Source organism: Ruditapes philippinarum, unplaced genomic scaffold, assembly GCF_026571515.1.
Source record: "Ruditapes philippinarum isolate M1 unplaced genomic scaffold, ASM2657151v2 ctg76_1_1_1_1, whole genome shotgun sequence".
NCBI classification, from domain to species: Eukaryota; Metazoa; Mollusca; class Bivalvia; order Venerida; family Veneridae; genus Ruditapes; species Ruditapes philippinarum.
Window position 1 is genome coordinate 344531 of NW_026858000.1, and position 19189 is coordinate 363719.

Consider the following 19189-nt stretch of genomic DNA (forward strand, 5'->3'; position numbering starts at 1 on the left):
GCATATAACTAAAATAGCAAATACAATGTACCAGGTTTCTTCAGTATCCATTGTAAAAACAAAACCTTAAGGGATACTATCAAATCCTCTGGGACCCGGATATTGAAAAAAAAACATGTATAAGCCAACTGGTGATGTTGCAGAATATCGACCAATGTGTCATAAGTGGCTTACTTCCACAAGCGACAGCCATTCTGAAAACCTGGCCTATATCCATTAGTTCACCTGAATTTCCCATACAAATTACGTTTATCTACAAGAAGAACTCCATGAACACCATCATTTCTTTGACAAATAAAGGCAAATAATCTTATTATAAGTGCAAATCATTATATATATGGAGTTAGCTTTCTTTAAATACTACAAGGTGATCTGTATCACGGTAATCTGAAACAAGAGGGCCATGATGGCCCTGAAGTCGCTCACCAGTATATAGGCCCCCAGAGTGAGGCCAGTTTAAACCCCAGGGCTTTTATTTGAACAAACTTGGTAGATACCCATTACCAGATGTTTCATGCTAAACATCTAGGTTAAGTTTTTTAAAAAATGATTTTTTAAGTTTTGCCCCCAGGGCTTTTTTTTTTTAACAAACTTTGAAGACACTCACTAGAAGATGTTTCATGCTTAATATCTTAACTCTAGCTATTTGGTTTTTTTCAAAGAAGATTTTTAAGTTTTTGCTATACACATATAAGGAAAATCAATGTCCCCCGGGGCAGGGCCAATTTTGACCCTAGGGCTTTTATTTGAACAAACTTTGAAGACACTAACTGGAAGATGTTTCATGCTTAATATCTTAACTCTAGCTATTTGGGTTTTTTTAAAGAAGATTTTTTAATTTTTTGCTATACACATAAATAAAATCAATGATCCCCCGGGGCAGGGCCAATTTTGACCCAAGGGCTCTTATTTGAACAAATTTGGTAGACAACCATTAGAAGATGTTTCGTGTTAAATATCTTAGCTCTAGCTCTTTGGGTTCTTTAAGAGAGGATTTTATAAGTTTTTACTATATGCATATAGGGAAAATCAATGACCCCCTGGGGCGGGCCAATTTTGACCCCAGGATTTTTATTTGAACAAACTTGTTTCATGCCAAATATCTAAGCTCTACCTCTATGGGTTTTTTAAAAGAAGATATTTTAAGTTTTTACTATATGCATATAGGGAAAAACAATGACCCCCGGGGCGAGGCCAATTTTGACCCCAGGGCTTTTATTTGAACAAACTTTATAGACACTCACTAAAAGATGTTTCATGCCAAATATCTAAGCTCTACCTCTTTGGGTTTTTTAAAAGAAGATATTTTAAGTTTTTTTCTATCGGTTGCCATGGCAACCAGAGTTCTGCATGGAATTAAATTCTTTGAACAATTTTTAAAGGTGACCACCAAAGGAACATTCCTGTGAAGTTTGGATGAAATTTGCTTTGTGACATGTGAGCTAAAAAGTTAAAACTTAGTCATGGAATTATGATAATGATAAGGAACTATAGTGAATCATGGCAGTGGACATGTTTACATTTGCCACAGACAATGTGTCTCATCAAACAAAGGATTTCATTTATCTGCTTCATCGCAAAAGTTTTAGCCTTTCAGTCTGATGGTATCCAACAAAAACATTTTCACTAAACTTGTATAATTTTATATAAAACTTATGACCCCCCCCCCCCCGTCAATAAAGACGAGAGGTCTATGACTTCATATGATACTCTGGATGCTATTTTAGCCTTTTTCATTGACTAAAACTCTTTTGTCCAAGAGGAATTCAACCTTTTTAAAGAAAGAAACTGTGACATACTGATAAACCTTAAAGCTCTAGGAAGTACTACGTTCTCAGACTAGTCGTATAAGAACAACATTATGTAGCCCTAACTCATCCAAATGAATAAATAAAGCCAAATAGATAAAATAAAAATTTATTTGAACAAAGTAAAGCTTGTAACATGATTGATAAGCTTGTAACATGATTGATAAGGGTAAAACAGAACAAAAACAGGGATTTTTTTTTAGATACTATAACAGATTCAACAGAAAAAACACATGATATGTTTTTGATACCAAGAAGAGCATAATAAGGAGACAGTCCATATTTTAATTTTAATCTATACATTCAAGGCAGGACAACGAGCGGGCAATAATGTTAACATAATTATAAAATCTTGCCAACAAAATAACAATAGATTATTGCACCATATTATCACAGATGATCAGAATGGTTTTCACAGTACTAAAAATAAATGAATTATGCAAAGGAATTGTCATGAAGAAACTTATAACAGAGATGAAAGTTTTGCTGTTGATCTTTTCCTCCAAAAGAATAGAATTCGGAACATATTACCTTGATGTTTGTTAAATGGCATTCTGGTTGTCATCAAAAAGGATAATTATCATTATTATGCCAGATACCCTCGGTTGATTTAACATGGTTCGGCCGTGGGTATCTGACGATAGGTATATAAAGGCTGAGTAGAGAACGACAAGATCAGAAACCGGGGTATATTTAGACTAAACTTATTCGTTAAGGTCCTTTATTAGGATATAAAGTACACCTTACTGATTTAGAAATACAACGATTTCGATCTATTTTTCAATGTCAAGTAGACTCAAAGTAATCGAGACGTTGAATAAAGTAAAGAAAAGTGTTGAGATATATTTGAAACATGTAGAAATTTAGTCTACAGGGTCTTTTCTAGATATTTTGGAAAAAGCCCCCCACCCCGACATAAATTGGAAAAATTATTCGACATTTTGGGAAATTTGAGAAAATTAAAAAAGTTAGTGAACAAACTTAAACATGACTTTTACCTTTTTAACATCTTCATGATCATGTTACCGGTAACTTTTTATACTAAACAAGTAAAAACAGTTCATTTTTTCCGCTCAGAATAAGGAACAGTTTGATTTATTTGACTGCTGTTAGGAATGATTTTAAATTGGGAAAAAGAGGCTATTTTGGAGTGGGTATGAAACGTCATTTCAACCCCTGGTAACAGGGAGAAAATACCGTCAGACCTTGCTGAATCAAAAATTATTAATGTTCTCTTATACAAACCTCGTATTGACGTATAATATACAAGTATATATTGGAGTAAGAAAGTTACATTTAGTAATGTAAATAAAATCCGATTAGTCATTTGCTGGCTACTACTTAGACGTTTACTACATTAGATATGTGAAGAAAAATAAGTTTTCATTGTTTTATAAAAGAAAAATATATTATAAAGTGGTGAAATCGGTGGGTTGTTTTTTTTACAAAGAAATGTCAAAGTTCATCTAAACAATTTGTTGATTAGATAGGTGTTAACCCTAGTTTAGAATATGGTCTATACTATAGTGTTGTTCCTTTCCATATTACTTGGTATGTTTCATATTTTTAACTATTATCCTGAATTGCATAATATTGTTTACCAGCGTTTTTTTTAAACTTCTTTGCAACACGTGTCTTTCAAATTGAAAAACTTTAGCAAAGTAATCAGAAGAAATTCAGGAAAAGTTTTACAAACCTACTGAAGCATTAACATCTTTTTGCAAGTGATATATATTAACATAATTGATATATAAATATTTTATATAAATCATATTTTATATAAATAATATCTCTCTCTCTCTACATATTTATTTATATATGCATGTGTGCTTAAAACTTGAGCTGATTCTGGGGAAATCTCCAGAATATTTTGGAATATTCATATTTTTAAAGTTTTGACAACTTATTTAAGGCTAATATTCAGCCTCTTCCTAAGCAAAAACATCACTCTTCCATATGCAGTTGATTTTCTACAGAGATCTGTCGATTCCTATGACATTTTTATCTAAAATATATCTTATCCACCCTGCCACCCCTATCCACAAATAACATAGACTGGTATACGTGTAAAAACATTAATAAAATACAGCTACAAAATTATTCTTCAGCAATGTGTTGCCAGTTTTTAAGATCCCTCTTTTTAGGGACTTTTTCAATTTCTTATTTTGTCATTTTTTTCTGCATTGGTTATCTATGTTTAATTTTCAGAAATTTTCTTATGGAGCATCTGGTGGTGTTTTCATATCCCTCTAATAAACTAACAGTCAATAAACACTCCGGAGACAGTATGAAGTCTGGCCAGATGATGAAGGTCCGAGTACACATCATTACTGGTGATATTAGCCAGGTCTCTTGCCTTCACTATTAAGCAAGTGCATACCCCTGACTTCCACATTGTAAGGCAACAAGGATCTTCTCCTTTGTAATATTCTTACTGGGATAGTCTGGTAATCTAAGGAAGTTTATACTGAAAAAAAAATAATTAAAAAAAAATAAGAAAAAAACTGAAACAAGAGGGCCATGATGGCCCTGAAGTCGCTCACCTGTACATAGGCCCCCGGAGCGGGGCCAGTTTAAAGCCCGGGGCTTTTATTTGAACAAACTTGGTAGACAACCATTAGAAGATGTTTCATGCTAATCATCTAAGGTCTAGCTCATTGGGATTTTTAAAAGAAGATTTTTTTAAGTTTTTTCTTTACACATATAGTTAAAAACAATGACACACCTGGGGCAGGGCCAGTTTTGACCCCAGGGCTTTTATTTTAACAATCTTTGTAGACACTTACTAGAAAATGTTTCATACTTAATATCTAAACTCTAGCTATTCGGGTTTTTTCAAAGAAGATTTTTAAGTTTTTGCTATACTCAAATAAGGAAAATCAATGTCCCCCGGGGCGGGGCCAATTTTGACTCCAGGACTTTTATTTGAACAAACTTTGAAGACACTCTCTAGAAGATGCTTCGTGCTTAATATCTGAATTCTAGCTATTTGAGTTTTTTCAAAGAAGATTTTTCAATTTTTGCTATAGTTTTACACATATAGGGAAAATGAATGACCTCCGGGGTAGGGCCAATTTTGACCCCAGGGCTTTTATTTGAACAAACTTTGTAGTCAATCACTAGAAGATGTTTCATGCTTAATATCTAAACTCTAGCTATTTGTTTTTTTCCAAAGAAGATTTTTTAAGTTTTTCCTATACACATATAAGGAAATTTGGAAAATCAATGACCTCCTGGGGCGGGGCAAATTTTGACCCCAGGGCTTTTATTTGAACAAACTTGGTAGACACCCATTAGAAGATGTTTCATGCTAAATATCTTAGCTCTAGCTCTTTGGGTTCTTTAAAAGAAGATTTTTTAAAGTTTTTACTATATGTATATATGGAAAATCAATGACCCCCTGGGGTGGGGCAACTTTGACCCCAGGGCTTTTATTTGAACAAACTTGGTAGACATTCATTAGAAGATGTTTCATGCTAAACATCTTAGCTCTAGCTCTTTTGGTTCTTTAAAAGAAGATTTTTTAAAGTTTTTACTATATGTATATAGGGAAAATCAATGACCCCCTGGGGCGGGGCCAATTTTGACCCCAGGGCTTTTATTTGAACAAACTTGGTAGACATCCATTAGAAGATGTTTCATGCTAAATATCTTAGCTCTAGCTCTTTGGGTTCTTTAAAAGAAGATTTTTTAAGTTTTTACTATATGCATATAGGGAAAATCAATGACCCCCCCGGGCGGGGCCAATTTTGACCCAAGGGCTTTTATTTGAACGAACTTGGTAGACACTCACCAGAAGATGTTTCATGCCAAAAATCTAAGCTCTAGCTCTTTGGGTTTTTTAGAAGAAGATATTTTAAGTTTTTTCTTTTGGTTGCCATGGCAACCAGAGTTCTGTATGGAATTAAATTCTTTGAACAATTTTCAAAGGTGACCACCAAAGGAACATTCCTGTGAAGTTTGGATGAAATTGGCTTAGTGGTTTATGAGGAGATGTCATTTAAAGTAAAAGTTTACGGACGACGGCCGGACGGACGGACGCCGGATGAAAAGCGATCACAAAAGCTCACCCTGTCACTTTGTGACAGGTTAGCTAAAAAGCCCAAAACTGATTTATCACTTTACAGGTGACACTGACAATCATAAACAAATATGTCTTACCAAAATTTTCCTTGGCACAGATGGGAGACAAATCCATGTCTTTACAATGCCAGGTCATTAAGTATATTTATTTTGTCCTGTGGATATTTATATTCAAATACTAGTACTTATATTTAAGAAATCTTGCTTAATTCAACAGAAAAAATGTTTACACTCAAAGTTACATGCATAAATTAAAAATATGTAAACATTTCCATCTTGGCACATCTGCAAATAATTATAAACATATTTTCAGAAGATTTTTTGTAGCAAAACAAACTAAGATTTTACAAACCATGTACTAGCAGTGGGTAACAAATCTTGTGTATATGGCACTAAGCTTATTGTAAATTTCTGTGGTCCCCCTCCCCCTGTCAGCTTGCTGAAACCACCATATGGAAGCCGGGAACTGAATAACATAAAATACATAACTATCAAAATTTTTACAATTTCTCAAAATTGTGCATAAACTCTTATTTAAAGATAAACAAGATTGCATTTGAGAAAAATGCTATGCCACCGCATTAATACAACACTAAGCCTTGTACCTTCAGACAATAAGATTTTATAATTTTTTAACTATATATATATATATATATATATATATATATATATATATATATATATATATATATATATATATATATATATATATATTGAAAATCAATGACCCCTGGGGCAAAGGCAATTTTGACCCCAGGGCTATAATTTAAACAATCTTGCTAGAAGTTCACTACATAATGTTTCATGCAAAATATCTAACCTCTAGCATTTGTCAATTACTAGAAGAATTTTTTTAAAAGTTTTTACTACTACATGTATAAGTTTTTACTATATACATATAAGGAAAATCAATGACCCCTGGGGCGGGGCCGATTCTGATCCAGGGCTATAATTTGAATAATCTGGGTAGAGGTCTACCAGACAATGCCTTATGCAAAATATCTAAGCTCTAGGCCTTTTGGGTCTTTACAAGAAGGTATTTTAAGTTTTTGCTATATGTACATATAGTGAAAATCAATGACCCCCGGGGCGGGGCCGATTTTGACCCCAGGTCTATAATTTGAACAATCTTGGTAAGGGTCTACCAGACAATGCCTTATGCAAAATATCTAAGCTCTAGGCCTTTTGGGTCTTTACAAGAAGGTATTTTAAGGTTTTGCTATATGTACATATAGTGAAAATCAATGACCCCCGGGGCGGGACCGATTTTGACCCCAGGGCTATAATTTGAACAATCTTGGTAGAGGTCTACCAGACAATGCCTTATGCAAAATATCTAAGCTCTAGGCCTTTTGGGTCTTTACAAGAAGATTTTTTAAATTTATTCTTATAATTCCTTTTGGTTGCCATGGCAACCAGATTTCTGTATGGAATGAAATTCTTTGAACAACTTTGGAAGCCCTTCACCCAAGGATCAATCCTGCCAAGTTTGGTTGAAATTGGACTAGTGGTTTTTCACAAGAAGATTTTTTAAGTTCACTATATAATGTATATAACACACACACACACACACACACAAACAAACACACAGGTGAATCGCTATATGCCACCGCATCGCAGATGCTGCGGTGGCATAAAAAAGCTATTCACATGACACAAATATCATATCAACAGCCATGCCTGAATTTACTCACACCTTTTATATTATAAAAAGAAAATTAGTATTCATTAACCTAGATTAACTGAATATAGATTTGTGAATATAATGTAGTAAATTCTTAAAGTACCTTCCAGTAACAAACTGAAGCATAAGAACTTTTTCTTGGTCTGTAAATTCTTCTAGAATCTCCCAGAACCACTGAAACAATAAGCATATAATTTTTTATATGATGCATATCAAGTTTGTTTTTCCAAATAAATGGCTGACTATCTCAATTATGCAATGTCAAATTGAAAGAAATAGTGCACTGGTCAATTGTAATCCCAGCCTGAACATCCCCAGAACAATTGGGATCTTATAATAATACTTTAGGATTATTAATCCTTACCACACTAAATATCTTAAATGGACTTGTCCATCTGTCAATCTGGACATATCCATCTATCATTTTAGGAGAAATTAAACAAGAGGGCCATTATGGCCCTAAAATCGCTCACTTGAATACAGGCCCCCTGGGCAGGGCCAATTTTAACCCAGGGGCTTTTATTTGAACAAACTTGGTAGACACCCATTTGAAGATGTTTCATGAAAAATATCTAAGCTCTAGCTGTAAGAAGATTTTTTAAGTTTTTACTATACACATATAGGGAAGAACAATGACCCCCCCCATCTTAGCTCTAGCTCTTAGGGTTTTTTAAAAGAAGATTTTTTTCAGTTTTTACTATATACATAAAGGGAAAAACAATGACCCCCTGGCACGGGCCAATTTTGACCCCAGGGCTTTTATTTGAACAAACTTGGTAGACACCCACTAGAAGATGTTTCATGCTTAATATCTAAGCTCTAGCTATTTGGGCTTTTTAAAAGAAGATTTTTTAAGTTTTTATTATATACATTTAAGGAAAATCAATGATCCCCGGGGCGGTGCCAATTTTAACCCCAGGGCCCTTATTTGAACGAAAAAGGTATTTGAAGATGTTTCATGCTAAATATCTTAGCTCTAGCTCTTAAGGTTTTTTATATAAAGATTTTTTAAATTTTTACTATATACATAAAGGGAAAAGCAATGACCTCCTGGGACTGGGCCAATTTTGACCAGAGGGCTTTTATTTGAACAAACTTGGTAGACACCCACTAGAAGATGTTTCATGCTTAATATCTAAGCTCTAGCTACATGTATTTGGGCTTTTTAAAAGAAGATTTTTTAAGTTTTTACTATATACAAATAAGAAAAATCAATGACCCTCCGGGGCGGGGCTAATTTTGACCCCAGGGCATTTATTTGAACAAACTAGATGATTTTTCATGCCAAATATTTAAGCTCTATCTCTTTCGGGTTTCTAAAAGAAGATATTTTAAGTTTTTTTCATTTCGTTGCCATGGTAAATAGAGTTCTGCTAAGAATCAAATTCTTTGAACAATTTTTAAATTTGACTACCAAAGGCACATTCCTGTGAAGTTTGGGTGAAATTGGCTTAGCCGTTTATGAGGAGATGTCTTTTAAAGTAAAAGTTTACGGATGGACGGACGATTGACAAAAAAAATCACAAAAGCTCACCATGTCACTTCGTGACAGGGGAGCTAAACAAGAGGGCCATGATGGCCCTGAAATCGCTCACCTGTATATAGGCCCCATGGGCGGGGCCAATTTTAACCAAGGGGCTTTTATTTGAACAAACTGTGTTGACACCCATTTAAAGATAATTCATGATAAATATCTAAGCTCTAGCTCTAAGAAGATTTTTAAGTTTTTACTATACACATATAGGGAAAAACAATGACCCCCGTCTGGCGGGCCAATTTTGTCCCCAGGGCTTTTATTTGAACAAACTTGGTAGACACTCACTAGAAGATAATTCATGCTTAATATCTAAACTCTAGTTTTTTAAAAGAAGATTTTTTAAAGTTTTTACTATATACAAATAAGGAAAATGAATGACCCCCTGGGGCTGGGCCAATTTTGACCCCAGGGCATTTATTTGAACGAACTTGGTAGACACTGACTAGATGATTTTTCATGCCAAATATTTAAGCTCTAGCTCTTTGGGTTTTTTAGAAGAAGATATTTTAAGTTTTTTCTTTTGGTTGCCATGGCAACCAGAGCTCTGCTTGGAATTAAATTCTTTGAACAATTTTTAAAGTTGACTTCCAAAGGAACATTCCTGTGAAGTTTGGATGAAATTGGCTTAGCGGTTTATTAGGAGATGTTGTTCAAAGTAAAAGCTTTTGAACGGATGCCAGATGGACAGACGCTAGACGAAAAGGGATCACAAAAGCTCACCATGTCACTTTGTGACAGGTGAGCTAAAAAATGTGCTGACTGAATAGCAAACAGTGCAGATGATGATCAGACGGCATGGATGTACTGCCTGATTTTGGTCTGCACAGGTCTCCTAGGTAGATTCTGTAGCCAAGAGCAGGGTAATGGTTAAACATCCTGCTAAGGCCCTAATCCCCCCATGCAGGGACAGTAAAAGAGTATAGTCACCACTAAATGCCCCTACACTGCTACATGGACATATTCCCCATATTTGGGAGACAGATAAAACTATCGCATTGTCCTGGTAGTGTGAAGACAGACAGAATATAATAATTTCTACTCTCCTACTTTCTACCCCAACATCCCTTTGTTATAAAATGACTAGTGTAAAGTGCAACCAGAAAAACACTTATAAATAATTGAAATACATTATAAGATAGATATGGTAAAAACTTAACAAACAAGCAAAATATTTTCTAGCTTTACTGATAGGAAAAACCTTGTGTGCCCTTCTTTGCCTTATTTCAGGCACACCTGAGTAGTACCACCATCATTCTGTAAGATTCCTCACATCAAAAAACTTCAACTTCCCCAGTGGGATTCAAACCTACAGCAGCATGTGGCAAGAATTTCAAAATAACAGACATTAACAAAGAAGCTCAGAAGTTTTCTTTATTCTTAATCACAGAGGAAACCTATATTCTTAATCACAGAAGAAACCTATATTCTGAATCACAGAGGAAACTATAACTTTTGTTATAAAGTAAGCGTACCTTTACTGTCTTTGACTGATTTGTACAGTCTATGTATGTTGTATGGTCTTTCCAATCCTGTATATTGATTTCTGGTATTCCTGACAACAACAACTCCAGTTCGTACTCGTCGAAAAGCCGCACAAGTTTACGTGGTATGTAAACGTGGAACCCTGATAAGAAACTATCAATCTGAGGCTGTATTGCGCGAGTCATCCGTAATTCAGTGACCAACTGAACATATTCCGCCTATTAATTAGAAATATCATTTTAACAATTTCATCATTTGTGATGAAATACGTTTATAAAATCGTTGATAAGTAAGGGTTCAATGACTCATGTCACTTAATATTACATTTTGGTAGTTTAACTTTTAAGGTTAATAAACAGTATACATCTGCTAATCGCAGGTAAAAATTGGAATAACTGGAAGCCAGTCTTGTTTTTATTGGACACTTTAATAATATCTATTTTTAGTATATTTTGTCACTTGTTCATCACTTTGATGTCATTATTTAATAAATTTCCAATATGGCATCTCCAATACATGCTCATTAAAGTCAGTAATCCTTAAATTCCCTTTACAAATATCATTAATATAGTTTTGTTATGGACAGTTTTTATCCTAAATAGTAAGATACTGGTTCTAGCATTCAACTGTACAATATATGATATACTGGACACTACAGTGTCCAATATAGAAAATATATTGGATGGTCACACTGTACAATTCAAAAGATGCCATTTGCTGTTCATAACTGGAATAGAATATTTGTTAGTATTTCTAACCTTGTTACTTTCAGTTACAGGAATTTTGTTTCCATTTGGCTTCAGATCCATTTCTTCCATGTACCCAAAAACATCGGTTTCCACAGAAAATGTCAGATCTAATCCAAGATCACTGATGTCATGATCCAGTATCCACTAAAAACATGAAAATATTATCATTTAACCCTTTATAGATATCAAACTAATAATAACTTTCAGGGGTATGAAGCTATATTGGTCTGTCCGTAATCTTGGGCTATCTGTGAAAATGAGGATGCTGTAGTATCGGGCTGTCTGTAGTATCAGGCTGTCTGTGATATTGAGATGTCTGTAGTATCGGGCTGTCTGTAGTATCGGGCTGTCTGTGATATTGAGATGTCTGTAGTATCGGGTTACCTGTGATATTGGGCAGTCTGTAGTATTGGGCTGTCTGTGATATTGATATGTCTGTAGTATCAGGCTGTCTGTGATATTGAAATGTCTGTAGTATTGGACTGTCTGTGATATTGAAATGTCTGTAGTATTGGGCTGTCTGTGATATTGAGATGTCTGTAGTATTGGGATGTCTGTGATATTTATTGAGATGTCTGTAGTATTGGGCTGTCTGTGATATTGAGATGTCTGTAGTATTGGGCTGTCTGTGATATAGAGATGTCTGTAGTATTGGGCTGTCTGTGATATTGAGATGTCTGTAGTATTGGGCTGTCTGTGATATTGAGATGTCTGTAGTATTGGGCTGTCTGTGATATTGAGATGTCTGTAGTATCAGTTTGTCTGTGATATTGAGATGTCTGTAGTATCAGGCTGTCTGTGATATTGAGATGTCTGTAGTATCGGGCTGTCTGTGATATTGAGATGTCTGTAGTACTGGGCTGTCTGTGATATTGATATGTCTGTAGTACTGGGCTGTCTGTGATATTGAAATGTCTGTAGTATCAGGCTGTCTGTGATATTGAGATGTCTGTAGTATCAGGCTCTCTGTGATATTGAGATGTCTGTAGTATTGGGCTGTCTGTGATATTGAGATGTCTGTAGTATCAGGCTGTCTGTTATATTGAGATGTCTGTAGTATTGGGCTGTCTGTAATATTGATATGTCTGTAGTATTGGGCTGTCTGTGATATTTAAATGTCTGTAGTATCGGGCTGTCTGTAATATTGATATGTCTGTAGTATCAGGCTGTCTGTGATATTGAGATGTCTGTAGTATCAGGCTGTCTGTGATATTGAGATGTCTGTAGTATCAGGCTGTCTGTGATATTGAGATGTCTGTAGTATCAGGCTATCTGTGATATTGAGATGTCTGTAGTTTTGGGCTGTCTGTGATATTGAGATGTCTGTAGTATCAGGTTGTCTGTGATATTGATATGTCTGTAGTATTGGGCTGCCTGTGATATTGAGAATGTCTGTAGTATTGGGCTGTCTGTGATAGTATCAGGCTGTCTGTGATATTGAGATGTCTGTAGTATTGGGCTGTCTGTGATATTGAGATGTCTGTAGTATTGGGCAGTCTGTAGTATTGGGCTGTCTGTGATATTGAGATGTCTGTAGTATTGGGCTGTCTGTGATATTGAGATGTCTGTAGTATTGGGCTGTCTGTGATAGTATCAGGCTGTCTGTGATATTGAGATGTCTGTAGTATCAGGCTGTCTGTGATATTGAGATGTCTGTAGTATCGGGCTGTCTGTAATATTGATATGTCTGTAGTATTGGGCTGTCTGTGATATTAAAATGTCTGTAGTATCAGGCTGTCTGTGATATTGAGATGTCTGTAGTATTGGGCTGTCTGTGATATTGAGATGTCTGTAGTATCAGGCTGTCTGTGATATTGAGATGTCTGTAGTATCAGGCTGTCTGTGATATTGAGATGTCTGTAGTATCGGGCTGTCTGTAATATTGATATGTCTGTAGTATTGGGCTGTCTGTGATATTGAAATGTCTGTAGTATCAGGCTGTCTGTGATATTGAGATGTCTGTAGTATTGGGCTGTCTGTGATATTGAGATGTCTGTAGTATCGGGCTGTCTGTGATATTGAGATGTTTGTAGTATTGGGCTGTCTGTGATATTGAGATGTCTGTAGTATTGGGCTGTCTGTGATATTGAGTTGTCTGTAGTATCAGGCTGTCTGTGATATTGAGATGTCTGTAGTATTGGGCTGTCTGTGATATTGGGCTGTCTGTTGAACACGTTTGTTTCTTAGTAATGCTTCTTAATTATGTTAACAAAACATGTTCTGTAAAATTTCTTTAATTGTGTTGCATTTTTAACATAAACTGTGCAAATGTTTGCAAGCATGTACATTTAACTATTAACATGAACTTTCCATTATACATGCAGTTTGAGATTTAAAATATTATTTCAGAATCTACTGAAATATTGATTATCACTACACAAAATGACAGACTTTTTAAACTTCTTAAAGTAAATGATAAAATCTACCTGCAAATTTTTGGCATATTCTGGATCAATGGAAGCAACATCATTGTAATTTACAGGTATACCAAGAATATGTTTGTAGAAAGATCTTGTAAAGTAGGCATTGATCAGTTGTTTATGATATAAAGCCAGGCCAAGACACTGACCAGCAAATCTGAAGTAGTTGAGATGGTCAGGATTTACTGAGGAATTGCTGTTAGGCTGGAAAGTACTGCCTGAATAAAAAAGCAAAGAAAATGCTTATTAATATTCCTGCTATAAACATATAACAGATTACATATTATCCAACATTTGCCTTTTCTTCTTCCCTTGACCTGCTTAACATGTGTGTAATGGACTTGCCCAGCTTCTATTTTTGGAACTGTCCATTATCAATTTTAGGGATATCAAGATGAAAATATCAATTTGTCAGCCAACAGTATAAAACATAGTGCATTGGAATCTTTACTGGTGGCAAAAGCTTTAAACTGTTTACTGGTGTCAAAGTCTTTTCACTTTTGTTACCAGCAGGTTAAAGTTCAGTTGTAATCCTGGTGACATACAGACATCTTAACTTTCAGGCTATGTGAGTCAGTTTGCCAGTATTTATTTTACTTGCATTGAATAAACTATAAATATCACAAAACACTTACCATCAGCAGACTGTGTAAATAAAGCATAGTCTGGATTTAGGATTTCTTTCGATAAAACATCAAACCATTCCCTCACAACACCTTGACCCTGTCAAAATAGAATACAAACTATGGACCTCAAGATAAAAAGACATTGTGTCAGAATACAACTTACAAAATTAACAAAAGCGACACTATCCATTAGAATAAGTCACAATGTTATCCTTTTAGTTTAAACAGGGCGGGCCCAAGGTTTTAAAGAAGTTTTCTGTGCTCAAATTAAGATCTCGGATATCTGATTAATCAGTAACCAATTTTACTCTTTTTTTTCCCCCACAAACAAAGAAAAAATCATTGTACTAAGCAATGAGTGTTAAGTTCTTTGCTCAAAGAAACAACAATCTTTATTGTTTACTCCCTGTTGAATGTGTAAAGAAATTCTGAGCAAAACCACAATAATTATTTTCTATCATAAATAGGCTTGGTACCATGTCACTGACATGTTGTTACAAAACATTTACAAATACCTGACATTAACAACAGGAGCAAACCGAAGCATAAAATGTGTTAAAAATGTCCATATTTTCATTAGAAAATTTACATAATTATAATTGTATAAACAAATTTACATGCATTTCCAGACATTAATATCTTACAAGCGGAAATATGACTTTTTTAACCTTAATTGGAACTACAATATGATACATACCATTCCTTCTTCACCATCAAAGCGAAGATTCAACATTCGTTTTAATCTATCTGGATTTTTCTTTAAAACTTGTGAGCAACTACTCTGGAATAATGCATCTATAAGAAAGTGGAAAAAACCATCAGTTGATAATTATGGTTACAGTGTAACTCATTTGTCAAAATTACTTACATCCTGTCAACAAAAGTCTATGTAGACAGTGCATATTTTGTCAACAGTCTATCCTTTACATGATATGTGTTTCTTTTCAATGCTATTATATAACCATTATATATTTCATTATATTACAAATATTTGGGGAAAAAAACAACATTAAGATGACATGAACTTTGTTAAGTCAGTGAATGACAGTGAAAATTGGTGAGTCAAATACTGACTTAGCAGTTTCTGTGTTTACTTAGCTTTATGTTATTGTGCTATCAAAAGATATTTTTATTTGGTTGGGCTTTACATCACACAGTATATGTCATATGGCAACTTTCAAGCTTTTTTGGTCAAGAAAGACCTTAGATGCCCTTCCGAACATTATTTCAGGCATGAACAGGCACCTCAGTAGAACCACTTACATCCCATAAGTTAGCGGGTAAACTTCCCCACATGAAAATATCAAAGTTCGACCAACAGTGGTGAGAGGCATGTGGTTTGAAGTCACAGACCTTTTGGCTCTTAGCGTAAAATGTTATTGACTAATAATGCATTAATTGTCATATATATACTGGTAGAGTATTATAATACTGCACGTTTGTAGGGTCGCTTTTCATTGGATAATCTTGACATTAATATAGTTTTATATACATGCAGGCTGCTTTCAATTCATGAATAAATCACACTTTTTTTTATAAAAAAACAAGTTTGCAGTATCATAAATTCGTTATAAATATTCCTGACAGTTTATTTGATCGTATATAAACGGTTGTTTGCAATATAACCCTTGCCTAGGGGCTCTTGTTATATTTCCAAACAGCCTTTTAAATAGGGTCATATTTTATAACTAATTATATAGAACTCATCCAACAAATGTTATAAAGCACAATATAAGCTTGCATTATAATATTTTCTTCACTCATTTAATAAAGGTATTTTTGCGGCCAAAAAATTGCCTTGAAAAATACAGTAAATTTGATTTTGTAATTGTGAAAATACAGGATTTGGAATGATTGCACTTACCTCTGGTTATAAGAATGGCATCTTCCTGCTCCTCTAATGCTGTTTGTGGAGAACTATCTGACCCAGGTGTCTCCACTTCCAAATCTTTGCTTAACTTCTCATAAAACCAATTTCTTCGTGACTCAAATGGCTAAAACAAAATAAAACAAGTCAACGACTTGAAAAGAATATCATAATTAACAAGACCTGCCATAAAGACAGCCTGATTGAATACTCTCAGTGCTTGATAATAAAACAAGAGCTTAGACAATGAAGGAATGCAAAGAAGTGAATGCTAGAGTTATAGGTGTTTAATAATGACCTACAATTATCTTTTAAAACCAACATTTATCAATAATAAACAATAATCACTGTTTTCTTGATTTATTTATAATTTATTCAGTTTTATAATAAAGGGTTAAGAATTTCATCATCTCAAATTATTTACCTGTTTTCAATTCATCACCTCGAATTATTTACCTGTTTTCAAACAAAAGGTTAACAGCTATACATTCACCAGTTTCTAACAACAAGTGAAGTACACAATAATCTAGCATTATTCATGGAACTTTGTCCGTTTTCAGACATTAGGACAGAACAATATCATAAAAATATTTCACCCTTTTTTAACAATACTTAAATAGGTAAAAATAATGTAATTTAGAACTATTTACCTGTTTTCTAACAATAGGTAAGAACACTGTCATCATTTCTGGAACATCCAACAGGAAATGGAAATGGTCAAATATAACGGTGGGCTTTCTGTAAACAATAACATTACATATCCATATTTTGTATCATGCAGTAGTTTGACCTGTGAAGGGCGGACAAGATATTTCTATTTTTAGCTCTGGCGGCCATTTTGTGCAGCAAAGCAGAATGTACCGGTGAAGTGCATAACTAGGAATGGTACTGATCACTCCTGTAAAGTTTTGTTGAAATCCCACCAGTTGTTTGACCTGTGAAGGGCGGACAAGATTTTTCTATTTTTAGCTCTGGCTGCCATTTTGTGCAGCAAAGCGGAATGTGCGGGTGATGTGCACAACTAGGGATGGTACTGATCACTCATGTAAAGTTTGGTTGAAATCCAACCAGTAGTTTGACCTGTGAATGGTGTACAAGATTTTTCTATTTTTAGGTCTGGCGGCCATTTTGTGCAGCGAAGCGGAACGTGCCGGTGATGTGCACAACAAGGGATGGTACTGATCACTCCTGTAAAGTTTGGTTGAAATTACACCAGTAGTTTGACCTGTGAAGGCCGGACAAGATTTTTCTATTTTTAGCTCTGGTGGCCATTTTGTGCAGCGAAGCGAAACGTGCCGGTGATGTGCACAACTAGGGATGGTACTGATCACTCCTGTAAAGTTTGGTTGAAATCCCACCAGTAGTTTGACCTGTGAAGGGCGGACAAGATTTTTCTATTTTTAGCTCTGGTGGCCATTTTGTGCAGCGAAGCGGAACGTGCCGGTGATGTGCACAACTAGGGATGGTACTGATCACTCCTGTAAAGTTTGGTTGAAATCCCACCAGTAGTTTGACCTGTGAAGGGCAGACAAGATTTTTTTATTTTTAGATCTGGCGGCCATTCTGTGCAGTGAAGAGGAACGTGCCGGTGATGTACACAACTTGAGATGGTACTGATCATTTCTGTAAAGTTTGGTTGGAATCCTACCAGTAGTTTGACCTGTGAAGGGCGGACAAGCTTAATACGGATGGACAACGGACGGACGGACTCACAAAATGACTTTTCCTTTGATCTTTTTGGCCATTTTTAGTCACACAAGGCTTAAAAAAAGACACACAAGTAAAAACGGAATGAATAGGATCAAAGACAATTTACTTTTACCCATTGTTCTCCAAGTCACACAAGTACCTCTAGGTTTGTACGGACAGACAGATGGCGAAGGCAAAAACAATATGTCTCCCAAAAATTTTGGGAGACATAATTAATAGTATGTGTTATTGTGATTTTAAGCACCTTTTACTTCCAATCACTGTATCATGTATTGCAAGCTTATACAAATCAACTTCTACTATTTTTTTTGACCATAGGAAGGAGATGTGTTTCTATGCAGTGCATATGACACTGTCAAAAAATCAAAGGTTTTTATAACTCTGGACAGTAGTTTAAGATTTTTAAAAACTAGAATATAGCTTAAGGATTTTATAATTCTTGAATACAGTCAAAGGTTTATATAACTCTGGAATCAGTCAAATGTTTATATACCAGTAATTCTTGAACCAGTCATATGTTTTAATAACATTGGTATACAAAGATTAATATTACAATAGAATACAGTCAAAGGCTTTGGAATCTTTTTATATCATAAGGATCATTTTTTTCTTGGGAGTATACTGGTTGGGGACTATCAACCGGACACTTTTTGAACATTTTTCCATACAGATTTCATAATTACAAACCTAGAGATCTAAAAATTTGACACAGTACAGCTAGGTTCTTCTCCTAACTAACAAACTAATTTGTTTATTTCTGATTGTATTGACACTTGTATCTGAGGCTTGTCAAGGAAATGAACAAGATATGGACTGACCTTTCTACCAGAGCCATCAACAATGCTTCATTATCACCAACAAACTGTACAAATCTTGCTGATGTGCTGAAATATGAATAAACTCTTGCTATTAAAGTTTCACAAAAGAAAACTTGTATGTATTTTCCTATATCTAAACTAAGTGACCTCTAGGGCGAGCCATTTTTGACACCAAGGACATAATTTGTATCACAAAAGGTGATGCTACATGCAAAATATCAAAGCTTTCTGAGAAAATGATTTATAAACAATTGACTTTTAAAGTCTACCTTTAGCTCATGTGACCAACTTATGCATCAGACTTGAACCATTTTCATAACTTTTTAAAAGGATCACCTCAGGATCATTTTTGTTTACATTTGGTTAAATTCCATCATATGGTTTAGGCACTATTGTTTAAAGAAA

The 19189-nt window shown here is 34.8% G+C and overlaps 1 protein-coding gene across 1 annotated transcript in view; it reads right to left on the reverse strand.

The window, feature by feature from the left end:
- Window positions 1-1901: 1901 nt before the first annotated feature.
- LOC132751752 (E3 ubiquitin-protein ligase HACE1-like) overlaps window positions 1902-19189 on the reverse strand; it is a 30851-nt gene continuing 13563 nt past the window's right edge. Inside the window, exons 15-25 of the mRNA XM_060741985.1 lie at window positions 18785-18850; window positions 16907-16994; window positions 16254-16383; window positions 15087-15184; window positions 14399-14486; window positions 13770-13981; window positions 11353-11487; window positions 10585-10812; window positions 7679-7749; window positions 6244-6357; window positions 1902-4275 (exon numbers count right to left, since the gene is read on the reverse strand). Coding sequence (XP_060597968.1) covers window positions 4173-4275; window positions 6244-6357; window positions 7679-7749; window positions 10585-10812; window positions 11353-11487; window positions 13770-13981; window positions 14399-14486; window positions 15087-15184; window positions 16254-16383; window positions 16907-16994; window positions 18785-18850 — 1333 coding nt within the window. The 3' untranslated portion in view covers window positions 1902-4172. The remainder of the gene's footprint in view (window positions 4276-6243; window positions 6358-7678; window positions 7750-10584; window positions 10813-11352; window positions 11488-13769; window positions 13982-14398; window positions 14487-15086; window positions 15185-16253; window positions 16384-16906; window positions 16995-18784; window positions 18851-19189) is intronic.